The 14,053-nt window shown below is 51.4% G+C and overlaps 2 protein-coding genes across 4 annotated transcripts; both read right to left on the bottom strand.

Annotated features, from left to right (window-relative positions):
• Positions 1–3,031: 3,031 nt before the first annotated feature.
• LOC131205882 (BRD4-interacting chromatin-remodeling complex-associated protein-like) lies at positions 3,032–14,036 on the bottom strand. The gene is made up of 3 exons (XM_058198175.1): positions 13,750–14,036; positions 5,526–5,561; positions 3,032–4,988 (listed from the first exon to the last, which is right to left on the bottom strand). The coding sequence occupies exons 1-3, from the start codon at positions 13,856–13,858 to the stop codon at positions 3,247–3,249; spliced, it is 1,887 nt and encodes a 628-aa protein (XP_058054158.1). The 5' UTR covers positions 13,859–14,036; the 3' UTR covers positions 3,032–3,246.
• On the bottom strand, positions 6,488–11,138 carry LOC131205881 (peptide transporter family 1-like). Of its 3 annotated transcripts, none has more exons than XM_058198172.1 (6): positions 10,951–11,138; positions 9,035–9,099; positions 8,879–8,957; positions 8,230–8,816; positions 7,137–8,126; positions 6,488–7,038 (listed from the first exon to the last, which is right to left on the bottom strand). In XM_058198172.1, exons 1-6 carry the CDS (start codon positions 10,967–10,969, stop codon positions 6,607–6,609), a joined length of 2,172 nt encoding a protein of 723 aa, XP_058054155.1. In that variant the 5' UTR covers positions 10,970–11,138; the 3' UTR covers positions 6,488–6,606. The 3 variants fall into 3 exon arrangements, with proteins under 3 accessions (XP_058054155.1, XP_058054157.1, XP_058054154.1); XM_058198174.1 differs by having other exon boundaries at positions 9,035–9,096; positions 10,951–10,955; XM_058198171.1 differs by lacking the exon at positions 10,951–11,138 and adding an exon at positions 9,887–9,964.
• Positions 14,037–14,053: the final 17 nt, after the last annotated feature.

The following is a 14,053-nucleotide window of genomic DNA, read 5'->3' as shown; positions in this document are numbered from 1 at the left end:
GGAGTTCCGGGTCGCTGTTGGCGAATACATTGCTCGAGCTATTGGCCGAGCAGATTGCTCGAGCAGATACACAAAAAATGGTGGTGAATGTGCGATTAACTAGTGTGCTACTTTGTGCTCCATCCCCAGTAGGCAAAGGTGCGCGACTTTGTTAGGTTTCCCCTCCGTTCTTCTAGCGCCACTACCAATAAAGATAAACTGCGAATGCCAAGAACGTTACACCCAAGCTTTTTGCTGAGTTAACCCCAAGCCTGCGAACGTACGATCTTCGAGGAGATCTTAACGAGCGGAAGTGCCGGCCGGAAGAGATTTGGTTTGGCTCCAAGTGTCATGAAATCGCGTCTGAGCTTTGAACGTTGGAAGGGTTTGGTTTTTTCAATTGTGGTAGATGTTTTATCAGGAACTAGCTGTCCCGACAGACTTCGTCCTGTCTCCATGTTTCCGTCTTTGAAGTTCCTTTTTGGGTTTTGGGGCAAATATAACTGCCGGACTACATCGTCCTCGTAGTTGGTGCGTAGGGCCAACGATTTCGTAGCCTCAAACAACGAGCGCAGCTCACGAATGTCTCGGTACATTTGGGTACGGCGTATGAGAGCACGTTCTGGCACAGCAAGTTGAAATCGGCCTCCATTTGCTCGCAGTCCGCGTAACGGCCGTTTTTGATGCGACTCCGTATTTCGCTTATGCAGATGGGAGTTTTGATCGTCTCAAAGTATGCGGGCTCGTGGGACAGTATTTCGTAGAACGAGCGACTGAGCATCTGCGTTCTTATGCAAAAGTAAAAAGTAAAAGTGCATTGCAAAAGTAGCGTCCATGTCTATGCTAGTCCCGGGACTTTTTGAACGATGTGTTATAAACTGAAACTATTTGATCCTTCACGAGATATCGACCACTCAAGCCACCTGCGAAAATAGTAATCGATTTCGTCTCAGCCAACTTCATGATTTTGTCGTCGTGCATTCCAAAATTAGTGCACATTCGTGTAGCAATTCAAATTGATCTTCAGCTCCCATCTATCATGATTTTCCAAGCATAATTTCATCAAAAGGTAGCTTAGGTATGTAATAATTACGTCCCTTACGGCGTGTAGTGCCAATTGTAGCGAACTCTTTATGGAAAAGCATTTTTATCTGACACACGGGTGTGTTTTTAGTCTTCCTAAACTTGCCGAATTGTGGTGCTTGTATCCATTTTAAGCTTTTCTCGTGAGTGAACTCATTAAAGTTACCATTTTTTGCCACAAATGAGAATGGAAGGAAGACAGAACACAATCAAAACATTACTAATCTATAAACCTCAATGGATTGTTCCACATTGTCCCCAGTTTAATCAGAATTATCCATGGCCGCCATCAGTACAGAAAATTTTACAAACTATCATGACAGAATAGTTCATACAGTGCAGGAATCGCCTTCAATCGAAATAATACTGGTTAGTTGTGAGGGTAGGATAGCAAGTGACAAGGCACACCGTGTGCCTCTAATATTTTACGAGCCCGGACGATGTAAAACAGATAGGGAAGTTCTTTAGGTGCGATAAGGTAAAGGTAAAAAAAACTGAAGAAAGATAAGATGATGGAACTGAACGGAAAGTTCTTCAGGTGCGATTCTCCCTAGGCTAATAAGCTAATTCAGTGGCTTCACTGATAGGCAAGACTGGTAAAACCGACGCATCAACAATCGACAGTAAAAGTGTGTAACATTCACACAGTAGTAAAAAACAATGTAATATCATGGTGAGCAAGTAAGCGAAATTTGTAGGTAGGTAGGTTAAGGTAGACGAGTATCAAAGACAAGCGTTCAAAATACACAGAAATACGGTAATACTTGTGAACCGGAGATAAAATGAAGAAAAGCTGCAGCTGTGGTGTACCCATGGAAAAATAATTAAAAGATTGTTGAAATACTTCCAAATTATGTTATGGTAAGATATAATATACTACTGCTGCTATAGCATTATTACTATTTGCGGTGCGTGTAAGTAGGTTGGGTTGGGGTTGGTTGTTCGTGTAGGTTGTTCTTTTATAAAAATATATTCAATAAAAGACTAATGCGCTAACATACACTTGTCGCTCTGTGTCGCGCTCTTAGCAGGTATTTCCCAACAGTGTTCCACGGTAATACGCTTTAAAGCATATTGGGGACGTAATCAAATGTCCAAAATATGCTGCAGCTTTCATCGCGGGACTGCAACCCCATTTTTACGCAGGTACGTAGCAAAATGACTTTTACTATAGCCACGAGAACTCAATTTTATTTCTGTAAGTGGTACTTGAGTGAGGGTTGGCCGGTCCCATTTACTAGTTCGAAAACACAGTCGGCAGTTCGGTCAACTACGCCGGTAGGTAACGTCAACTGGAAAATTACGTGTTTTGTAAATTTCACCAACACAATTCAAGAACTCAATCTGCCATATAATGGTCATGCGTAACGTGCTTTCTCTAATTTTTAAATCTTCGTTTCCCAGAGTTTCATTTTCATTTCCTTTTTTCACTTATTTTCTTGTTTGTTTCTATAAATTAGAACAGAGCATAGCATGTATGTGCATATCATTTTAATTGTTTTTATCAGACGCAAGCTGAAATGATATCTCTTTTATGCAATCATCCCATCGATAATTTTTGTCATTTATTGATTCTAGTTTGGAATTATTTTAACATCGCATAAGATAGAATTCGACGTTGTTCACGTCGGCATGGTGTCAAATTTGCTTCGAAAAACAGCGATGACTGCGTTTTCCATTGTTACGACTCTCTGGAACTCGTTAGTTAGTTGGTCGGCATTGGTAATGCTTAGTTTGGTGATATGATGCGTCTGGCACGTTTAATAACGCATTTGTCTGAGGCACCGAAGGTTCCGCAGATTGGAGTACCTTGGCGGGTTCCGTTTACTGGCTTCTTTTTGTTGAGGAAATATGCAATATTTAAAGAAAGAATACATTTGAAAGCTAACATAGCTATCGGCGGCTGATAAGGAAAGGTTCCTGGACCAAACAAAACAACTTGGTAGTAAGCTTTAATACTTTCGTTTATTTCTTCGCATTCTTCAAGCTTTTCCAGAGAGAGAGAGAGCTGTGGTTTTGTGAACGTCGAGGTGGACACACCTCTCAACATTCTTAGTTCGCACTGGCGTGAACCATCCTAAGTGTCCTAAAAGTCTAGTTAGCTTAGCGTTAATAATACTAAGATGCGGCCCACGCCCAGAAGGAAAGCCCAACGCGAAGCACACCGCTTCGCGCATTCCCTCTTCAACCCTTGGTATTGTCGAACGGACGCAGTACGCCCGGCGGACCACCGAAGCTGCCGCTGAACCGGTTGCCGGCGGAGTCCGAAACGGAGAGCTGTTGGGTGTGCTGATGCTGCTGGTGGGCAGGAGCCGTCACCGCACTGAAACCTCCCGGCGCTGACGGCGGCAGTATAGTGCCGTCCGGTTTCACGTGCGTACCCAGCGGCTGGTTACCCAGCAGTCCCGGTGCTCCACCGAAGGTTCCGGTGAACTTGTTGCCAGCGTTGAACGACTGAGGACGACCGACTGGTTGCGGCGTCTGCTGCTGCTGTGGTGCGAAGGATGACACCGTAGTCGGCCTAGCACCGGACCCTCCTACTCCCTGGTTGTTCGATCCGAATCCGAATGATCCTGTGAACTTGTTCGGTGGTGGCTGCGTTACCGGACGAGCGGTGCTAGGAAGCAGCTGCTGTTGGGTGGGGAAGACATTCGATACCGGGCCAGAGGAAACTGGAGCTGGCACTGGTGCTGGTCTTGGTGCAGTTGGCGGCGTGCCAACCCCGGCCACTGGCTGCTCCGTGTAGGCCGTCCCAATGGTCTGCTGATTGCCCAGGAATCCCGCGGGGCCTCCGAACCCTCCCGTGTACTTAGTGACCGTCGTTTGCTCGACGGGCCTGGCCGTCGGCCGGAACGTGGCTTGCGGTGGCGGAAGAGGCTGCACCACTGGCGGCGGGGCGACAACCGATTTCGGGGTCGACGTGTACGCCGTGCCGATGTTTTGCTGGCTGCCCAGAAATCCGGCCGGTCCTCCGAACCCTCCGGTGTACTTCTGTACGGGAGGAGCCTTCGTAGGGGTTGGCCCAGCAACGGATTGACCTAGTTGCGGCGGCGACGGCTGGGACGGTGCCTGCTGGTGCTGCGGGCGGACGGTGTCTGCTGGTGGTGCTACCGGGACCTGGGGAAATGATCCCGAGAAGTGTGTTTGTTTGTTGACGTCGGTTTTGAAGCCCACACCGTTGTTGGGGATCGCCGCCGTTGCCGGGTCAGTAAAAGGATCGCGTGCGAAAATCGGTGACCGCTCGGTACCGACATTCATCACCAACGGGTAGACGGCAGGTAACTGGTCCGGGAACAGTGGTGGCAACAGGCCGTTGACGGGCTTTTGTGCGAACAGAATCTGGCCGTCCTGGAGGACGGGGATTTTCGCATCCGGCACAAACTGTTGCTGCTGCTGCTGCTGCTGCGGTGCCAGTGGCTGGGTCTGCTGCCTCGGCGGCAGGCCCGTGCTGGCAGCCGCGTTCGGCGGAAGCAGACTAAAGTTAGGCTGTGCGATCGGTGCGATGATGCCGGACGCATAGCTGGGCACTTTGAACGCCAGCTGCTGCTGTCCGCCGACGACGACGCCGCCGTTGCGCGAAGCTGGAAACCCGGACTCGCGGTTGACATTCGTCTGGAAGCCGACCGCGTGGTCCGCGTTCGCGTTGGCCAGATCCGTGAACGGTGTCACCGGGTTGCCGTAGCTATCCCGGAGGCCCGCACTCGCCTGGTGCGTCGTCGTCGACGGGCGGACATCCACATTCGACAGCTCGTTGTTGATGCCGGCCGGGATGGTGTTGAGCGACGCGTCGCTCACGAACCCCAGATTGCGGCCTTTCGCCGCGGTAAATCCCTGACCGCGGCTGAGTGGTTTAATCGACAGGTTGATGATGTTGCTGTCCCTCGCGGGCGACAGCCCGACGTCATCGACTGAGCGCGCCGAATGGGCTGCAAGACAGACGGATATCCGGTTCTTCAGTGACACAGTGAACTATGGCATCACCACCCACGGACCATTGAGCTCCACAAACTACGGTAGATAGCGAAAAAAAGTTTAGTTCACAGAATACAAAACATTTTACGAAATATGAGGATCAAAAGTGCTCTCTAGTCGATCAAAAATCAATCAAAAACTGTATATAAGGCGTATAAATGATAGATTTACTGTGTTTAGTTAGGGATGTGTTTAGTTGACACAAAAGCAAAATTTTAACCATTAATATTTGAAACGAGCGAAATTGCATTTTGTCATCCAGCATAATGTCTTGTGACTCACTGTCTTCACTGTGCATTTATCAGCCTTATTTTTGCACTTTGAATATGAAAACATGTAAAAAATCAAGTTATTACTCATAAATAACTAAAACTACGCCGGGCTCAAATTCACCTATGGAATCAAAATGTCATTTAATCGTCATAACTTTTTTCTCATAGGACCTCAAACTCAACATTCTTTTCGCTATCCCACTGTATGACACCACTTACCAGGTACTTGTCGCTGTTCCTCACCGGGTGACACCACTGAAACGAAACGAGTAAACGACAATCGTAGAGAAAACATCGAGAGCGTGTCTGTGGAAATGGTTTTTTTTTCTTAATTCTATTAACGTCATTTGACAACAGTAGCATCTCATCCATCGAGCCCCACAAATCGTCCGAGGAGAACGCGCAGAGCACCACCACCTTGACACAAGCAAGCTCCATAAGAGCATCAAGCGATCAAGGTGCCAATGAATCAACTGCCATTCCTGTGCTTCCGCATGATCTTCCTTTCGGAATCGGGCAGAACGCTCAGGAGGCAGCGATCTTGGGGAATTTCCGTGTTTTCGTTATGGCACCAAACCACCACTTGTCTGAGCGGGGAACTTTTAATAGAACGGAGAAGTGATGAGTCAACGCGGTAGCATGCCGTAGGACGTAGACCAAGATTCGCATGCAGTCCCCACCGGGCGCGGGGGGAAGTCTGTCACGGCATCCGGCTCTATAGGAAGAGTCATGTATCGATGAGGCGGCGCACCGTGCAAAGATCAAGGATCTTGATGCCACCGCCAATCCAAAGCGATGGCGGCGACAGTTTCGCGCTTGATGCTCTGCTGGGCAGTAATCAATCTGTGACGGCAAAGAAATAGACACCTTCAACGGCGGGCACACGCACGCGCCCACTGGACGTTAAAAGCTACCACCCCTCAAAGCTCAGGTTGGCTGACGTAGTTACTGATACGGTCCTTTTCGGGGCCGTAGACTTCTTCAGGGCATACTATTTCTCCAGAGTCACTGTGCACTTATGCGAGGCTGACTCAGAGTTGGGATTTGATTAAAATTAAAGGTAAAATAACGAAGAGTTAGTTTAGTTTGTATAAAGAGACTGATGTAAGGTTTAACATGCTCAAAGTCTTCTCTATAATACAATAGGAAAATCAAGAAGTACACACTCCCCCTGCACTGCTTGAATGCTATTTATTGCGCAAAAATTTTCATAGAAAATTTAATTCTACTGGTGACGCGCGTCATCCGCCGCTGCTGCTACTGCTGTGGTGATTTACCAGCGCGTGCTCCCGTATGTCACTTACTCGTCGGACGCTTTCTTAAACGCGGGATTGTCCAGACCGTGCTCTTCCTTCTGCTCGATTGGCAGGGTCGCGTTCGGGTCGTCCTCCTCGTCGTACGTTTTTAGCGGGATCGCTTTGTAGCGCCAGGCCAGTATAGCGAACAGGCCCATGTCCACGAACATCAGGCCGGCGAACAGCACGAACTCCCACTTCTGGGCGTCGAAGATTTTCGCCTCGGCCACGATGACCACGATCAGGTTGCCGACGGCCACCGTTAGCTGCCAGCAGCCCTGCAGCACCGACTTCATGCTCTGCGGGGCCTGCGTGAACGAGAACTCTAGCCCCGTGATGGAGTACATCACCTCGCCGAGCGTCATAACTACGTACTGCGGTATCAGCCACAGCATGTTGATCGAGTTCGCTTCGGTCACCTCGATCGTTTGGATGGTCTGCAAGAAATTATGCACACTTATCGTTTGCTCTTTCTTCCTGCACCTTCCAGATGTTGCCTGCTGCTGCCTGCTGCTGCCTGCTGCTGGGTACTTACCGCACGACCATTATCGAGATCGCTGACGATGAAAGCGTAAACGCCTCCGAGGCGCATCGAAAAGGTCAGTGTCAGTTCGCCATCGACGAAGATGTCGTAATCGGACGGGTACGACTCGATCAAGTCGTAGACGTAGGACCCATTCGTGTGGCGATCGAACGGCTTGGACGTGTCAATGTCACGAAACACGACTATCCGGTTGGTGGCCGTGCTGCCGAGCACACGGAACATGGGGTAGCCCTTGGAAGACTTCTCCGTGTCGTCCTCGTACCGCAGCATGTCGGTGCCGCCGTTTTGCTTGCGTAGGAAGTAGGAGATTTGTTTCTCTTCGTTCACCTCGAACGTACCCTGCACCGGCACCTCGCAGTCCGGCCCCGCACTGGTGGAGGTCATGGTGTACGTGTAGCGGGCCGACCCGCTCACGCTAAGGTACTTCTCCTCGAACATGCTCATGCGCTCCAGCGTGAAGTCGGCGTGCTCGGGAACGTCACTTCGCACGAGGTAATCACACTCGAGCCCGTTAAAGATGCGCAGTTGCCCTTCGCCAGCCTTCGGCAGTACCGCGTACGTGGACTCCAACTGGATTTCGACAATCGTCGAAATGACGAACGCCACGCCGGCGAAGATCCCGCCCAGCGTCAGCTTCTGTAGCGGGCGTCGGATGCCGATCATGCTCAGCAGCGGATAGAAAGCGATCTCGTACAGCGGAATGAACACCAGAATCAGCAGTGGGTTGATGACCTGCATCTGGTCCGGTTTGATCGTCCAGAAGCCGAGATCGCCGTCCATTCGGGTTGCCTGGAACGTCCAGCGGGAGCCCTGCTGGTCGAACAGGGCCCAAAACACGGGCAGCGGGATGTAAAGCGTCAGCACGTTCAGCAAGATCCGCGTCTCGTCCACCAGCTGGCGGCCCCAGCGTTTCTCCGAGTAGTCCAACCAATGCTCCCGCGGGTTCACGGACTTCTCCCTCGACCTCGTCCGGATGGCCGTCTGAGAGAGAGAGAGAGAGAGAGAGAGGGAGCGAGAGCGGATTCATTCCAGACCCAAACCCAAAACTCGGAGCGCGGAGGACACCGCCCCACCAGATACTGACCCAGATACACTTGGACACCTTGACGAACATGTTGCCGGCCGGGGCCGACATCTTGTACAGCGGTTTGCCGAGCACGAAGATGATGATCGACACCACCATTAGCACGCCGGGCACACCGAACGCGAGCGGGAAGCAGTCGTCGTCATCGAAGCACTTCACGTCCTCGCGCAAGATTGGCGTCACCATAGTAGAGACGAACGAGCCGGAGTTGACCGCAAAGTAGAACATCGAGAAGAACAACGCCAGGTACTTGGCCTGCTCTGGCAGCTTGAACTGTTCGCCCCCAAACGCGGCCACGCACGGTTTGATGCCCCCGGAGCCGAACGCGATCAGCAGCAGCCCGGCGATGGTGGCGGCCCGCGCATTCAGGTCCCAGGTCGGGATCGCCCCGAGCGCTATGCAGGCGCTCCCGATCGTGTACACGATCGACAGGTAGAAGATGGTGCGGAACTTGCCCAGCCAACTGTCGGCGATGATCGCCCCGACCACGCACATAAAGTAGACCAGCGTGGTGAACGTGTGGTACAGGACCGTGGCCGTGTCATCGTCGAAGTCGAGCTTTCGGGTCAGATAAAGGACCAAGACCGCTGCAACAGATGAGCGCAACAATGAGCGTGTCCTGCCTGCCAGATCGTCGCACGTTACTTACTTCGCATGCCATAGTAGTTGAAACGCTCGCAGAACTCATTGCTGACAATGAACGGTATCGCTCGGGGATACTTGAGTTTCTACCAAACAAACAACGTACAGGGCGGCATATTACGGGATTGTCGAAGGGGCGCGCGCGCACGCGTTGTTTCGTTACCTTTGTTTCGCCTTCCACATCCTTGACCTCTACCTCCATCTCTACCTCCGGAGCGGCACTCTCTTCTGTGCGGAGCAACAGGGGACCCAAAAAACACAGAAACACATAGTGGGGACATCGTCATTAGCAAGACCATTGAGATTATTGGACCAATCGTTCCAAGAAACACACGCAAACATTAGGTCTGATTAGCTCGGCGAGGCATCAATTACCGGACCAGAGTCCAGCGCCACTTGTTGGTCTACCCAGATAGCGACAGTGATCGATCGCTACCATCACCAATGGGCGGTGTATCGATTGCATCGATTGTCCATTAGTTTTACAATACGATCACAGTTACCACAACATATACACGAGTGTGTGATCGATCACAAACAATACGCCCCCTCTCCAAGCACTGGCCGGATGCGTAATGACCGGCCGCAAAACTCTTATCGCACTCTAATAGGCAAGAATTAATGCCAGTAAATGGGCTCGTCGACCACCGTCGTTGGACCACCTTCCTTATCTTCCTTACTGGCCGCGAGCATATAGCGGGTGGTTTGATTGTCACGGTAAATTTCTTTCGTCACCCAGACGAGCACACTTTGGCAACAGCAGACCGGACGCACTGACAGGCTGGACTGGGGACAGACAATATGGTCATGAAGTTCAGGGTGGGCACCAACATTCCTCACGCTTATCAGCACCTATCGGTACCCAAGTGCCTAATCCACTTTTACTTTTCTGAATACCTTGCAGCCGACTGGCTACTCCATCAATATCCCGACGTTGAGAGGAGACCGACCGTGAATGCTGGCTATTAGATAGAAGGAGCAGCATGTGATTTCTCAGATCACATCCTGTGCCTACCTTGTTGTAGCGAGGATCTCGAGGATCCCGAGAAAGTTCCATAGCTGACGACCCAACAACTGTCCATGGCGGCCACCAATGTCCGAGCTCGATCGAGCCAAACTGAGACGCTCCTCTTCTGTGGGCTCATCTTCTGCCCAGTAGCCTTATCAACGTAAGCATTAATGTAATTATAGGCCCCTTCGCCCGCTCGACCGTCCACGGCCCGCCCGAGTAGTGATTGCGCCCGCAAAGGAAACCATTGCCCACCAGTAACTGGTATATGGGAGTGCTCGTAATTATATAGGACACCGTGGGATAAAAATAGACGTACTACTGAAAGCCCTAGAGCCACAATCCCTAGCATGTTCTTGGATCAACGACCTGTACTAAAACAGAACCCCCATCGATCGTTCAAATCGATCCTGTCCCTGTCTAATGACTGGTCACGAACAAGCGAAACGACTGTCACCGAACGGAAAGAAACTTCCCATGACGAATGTTGCGGACGGCTGATGGATCACTCCTCGCACCCAACGTTTTGTAGCCACCGATCGGCTCGACACTGCCATCCTTAGCTTTGTGTATCTTCACCATACCGCGCATTACGAACTACTTGGACGCGGCCCAAAGACCCGTTCACTGGCCGCCGTCGATGGTCACTGCTGCAACCATCGGTCGTCGGTGCCGCGTGTGATCTGAGTCTTCCTCGTATCTTATTTTATCTTTATATCGTACAACCGAAAGGCGTGTAAAAAATTAGAACGATAAAATGTCACTGCAAAAGACTGACGCCCGGACAGTTGACCAAATGATATGACACGCCGAAATCGGCGTGTGAAGTCAACGAGATGAAGAAGATAGTGTTCGAGTTTGCCGTGTGGCCAAATCAATGTCGGGTGGTGGCTGGTCAGTCCATCATCCGCAACGGTCCAGTATGCTTAACCCCGTCACGTAACTGTCGGGCTGTCAGGTGGCCAAAAAGGACGACTTGCTGTGGCGTACAAGCGGACCCACAGTCACAGTTAACAGTTGCCTCGCCGATTGGACCAAACACACGGTGGACGCTGGTGACCAACACAAACCTTTGCTCGGATCAGCCATTGCGGATCAACACTGTCTACTGTCTACTGGATGTGTGTGTCTACGATCTGTTTCCTGTTTTAAACGGTTATGACCATTCTGGTTGTACTACACAGCACACGGCACACACTTTGACCTCGATTGGCACGACCGACTGGCGGGTTCTGCGAGGTTCTGCCCGGTACGACCCGTAGCGGTTGACTGAGACAGTTCAACGGGCCCGCGGTCCAGTTAAATGGTAGAGTAATCCTTAAGGGCCCTCGGCACAGGTCTTCGACAGGTCTGATAACGCGTTTTATGAGCTGATAAAATGAATTATTAACTTTCCCAGACATATCTCATCTTGCGGCCGGTGTGTGTTTGCAACTGCCCCCGGGAGTATCACCTGCCCGAGAGAGTATGTATAGTATGAAGTAGTGGTGCTTTTTTGAAGTACACCATCCCCAAGAAGGGGCTTCCAGTATGTGGGGCCCATCAACTCGTTCGACCCTGGAACGCGTGCATCGAGCCCGAGACCGGTGACAGTATCTTACACCCGACTGCGTGCGCTTGACGGATGGTGATTTCTTATTAACGCGTACCTTCTTTGAGATAATGGCCACCACGGCCACGGAACAATGACGCGTGGGAAGGTGGCCACAGTGGGCGTCGAGCGGCGGGTTGAACCGATAATTGCTATCAGATCTCATCGTACGCTCGTGACTTCGTATTGTTTTCACGCCTTTTGGGGACTCGAGGTGCCAGCTTTCAACAACAGCTGCAAAAGGTTAGAAAGGGTTCTACGCCTATACGGATAGCTATAGAGACGGTAATGGCGCTTCACGGTCGATTCAGTCCAGCCTGTATATCGCGCGGGTCGTATATTTGTGAATTACCCACTTGTCGCGTAAACATGCGCCACACAGCAGCATGTGTTCTACTTTCCCACAGGAAACGTCGTTATTGCCGGGGGCAGGAACCCAGGACGACGACTCGGTTACTCTACTTACCTGGCACACTCCTGGGGTTTTTTTGGGGTGGGGGAGACCCGGCTTATCTGGCACCGTGTTTATCTTATCACATGGCACTTGATTTTCGATTATTGGCGATATTCCTGTGATTGTTGTCTCGCGCGCTGTCTTGTGTTATTTTCACCGATTCGGGTTCACACACTTGTTCACTGAGCCACACACGTTCGCACCACACCAGCGATCCACAATCCACTTGAGAGCTCCCCACAAAATAGGATCCTACGAACCCCCTTCTCCCTAATCTAATCGCTCAACGACGGAATTCATTCATCCAGCCTTTTCGCGTGTCTTCTCGGTGCGTAATGCCCGCGCAGCCCGGGAAGAAAAGGCCACGTACTTCTCGAACCAGGATATTGATTTTTAAATCCGAACCGAGTTTCATGTGTACTATCCGCCGTTAGTCACGTCATGTCGGCTTACTCCAGTATTGACGATAGTCAGACTACCATAAGGAATGGGCAATAAATCCTGCTACTCGTGCGTCAGTCACGAGTACGAACAGTGGTGGTTGATCGTGCCAACCGATTGAACTGTTGACTACCGTCTCCAAGCACATCTTCAACAAAGGCGGCCCACTCCAGTCAGTGGAGTCCGAAAAGAGAGAGGAGGGTTGTCAGGCTGGGTCGTGATAATGTCGCCGGCCATCTCCACATATCGCACGGATCCCTCGATTCAAAGGTCAACCTACCCCCCACACGCTTACACAATGCGCCCCGTTATCCCCTCACAAGTGTCCTACACACTCCTACGTCTCCACGCCAACAGGGATAGCGGATCATCAGCATCGGGGTCGAAGTGTGTCAAGCTTGCCAATTCGGTCGATAATGGCGCGCCGGTCGCAGATGACAATACCCGACGATGGAACGACGATTCTGATAACCGCCGTGATATAACCAACCCAGAGAGATATCGGGTCGTGCGCGGTGCTAGGAGCTTCACGCAGCATGCAAATGCGATTACCACATCGCTCGGTCACGGCGACAGCAGCGCGTTCCAACGCGTGAATCACTGGACATTCCAGGTTGCCATTTTCTTGGCAGAGCGATGGCTGGCTCCACACGCCGATCGGGTGGCGCCGAAATAACCGGTTCACGCGCGGAACTTGCTGTCCTTGCCCCGAAGGACCCAACACCCGACCCGGTCCGGGGAGAGATAGTACCATGGAATCATTGCGTGTGCGTACCCCCAAAACACACGGCCCACACGGTGTTGCAACCCGCGGCAGAGTCGGCACTCGCAGACCGCGCGGAACAAAGATGCGCGTCCTCAGCGGCGGAACCAGTTCACCGGGTGAGCTGAATGAGCGGTAGGTAACGAACACGGCGCACACAGCGCGGTGAAGATGACGCTGCGCTCTACAATTACGGTGTGGCCACACACGGACGGGTTACATGCCGCAGTCGCAGCGGTTACCAACGCGCAAAATCGCGGAACGCCCTTGACGCGGGTTCCGAATCCGTGGAAATTGCAACCGGTGTCATTCGGTGAGTTTAAAAAAATCTTTCAATCTTTAAAAACAAAAACAAAATTTAATCTTTTATGAGAAAGTCATTTGATTAGGATTGTCTGAGCACGTCTTCGAGGCGTGCGCGTGGCATCGCCGCAAGAGGAACGAACATCGCCAAGGTCGTTCAAAAACAGCCTGCCAACCGAATCGAACGGACGAACAATGCCGGCGCTAACGAACCGCGGCCACCGGATATGGACGGGCGAGCGAACCGAAACGTAAACAACGGACAAAACAGTAACAACAGCAAAAAAAAACGCCGAAAACAAGAACTGAAACATTACATTTGACTCCGGTGTACTGCTGGCCGACGGTCACATGGAGGATAAGCTGCCCCAGGATCAGCGCCCGTACTGCGACGCTCCGCAATGAACGTCTGGAGCTGGAGCACATTTTTGGAACACAATCGATTCCAGGGGCCCGGGATGACGAATGAGCCACAGCCGCGCTCGGTAGAACTCGGCGTAGTTTTTCGAGGCGACACTTTCAATAGCACACTGGCACTACACACTGCACCCACCGCGAGCTGGCGACAGCGCCGAATATGCAACACTGTCCCGGACCTGCAAGGCGCAACCTATTCCTATC

Source organism: Anopheles bellator, chromosome 1 (assembly GCF_943735745.2).
Source record: "Anopheles bellator chromosome 1, idAnoBellAS_SP24_06.2, whole genome shotgun sequence".
Taxonomy (NCBI): domain Eukaryota; kingdom Metazoa; phylum Arthropoda; class Insecta; order Diptera; family Culicidae; genus Anopheles; species Anopheles bellator.
Note: the sequence above shows the minus strand (reverse complement) of the source record. Positions and strands in the feature narration are given on the sequence as shown.

What these genes read in the sequence shown, in the direction of transcription:
- LOC131205881 (XM_058198171.1), bottom strand. Translation starts at nt 9,953, where the DNA reads ATGGACAGTTGTTGGGTCGTCAGCTATGGAACTTTCTCGGGATCCTCG. An exon ending in ATGTGGAAGGCGAAACAAAG is followed by an intron (nt 8,958 to 9,034) that starts GTAACGAAACAA and finishes TTTGTTTGGTAG; the next exon opens with AAACTCAAGTATCCCCGAGC. An exon ending in ATCTCGATAATGGTCGTGCG is followed by an intron (nt 7,039 to 7,136) that starts GTAAGTACCCAG and finishes AATTTCTTGCAG; the next exon opens with ACCATCCAAACGATCGAGGT.
- LOC131205882 (XM_058198175.1), bottom strand. Translation starts at nt 13,858, where the DNA reads ATGTGCTCCAGCTCCAGACGTTCATTGCGGAGCGTCGCAGTACGGGCG. An exon ending in GCAGTACACCGGAGTCAAAT is followed by an intron (nt 5,562 to 13,749) that starts GTAATGTTTCAG and finishes GTTTCGTTTCAG; the next exon opens with TGGTGTCACCCGGTGAGGAA. An exon ending in GGAACAGCGACAAGTACCTG is followed by an intron (nt 4,989 to 5,525) that starts GTAAGTGGTGTC and finishes TCTGTCTTGCAG; the next exon opens with CCCATTCGGCGCGCTCAGTC.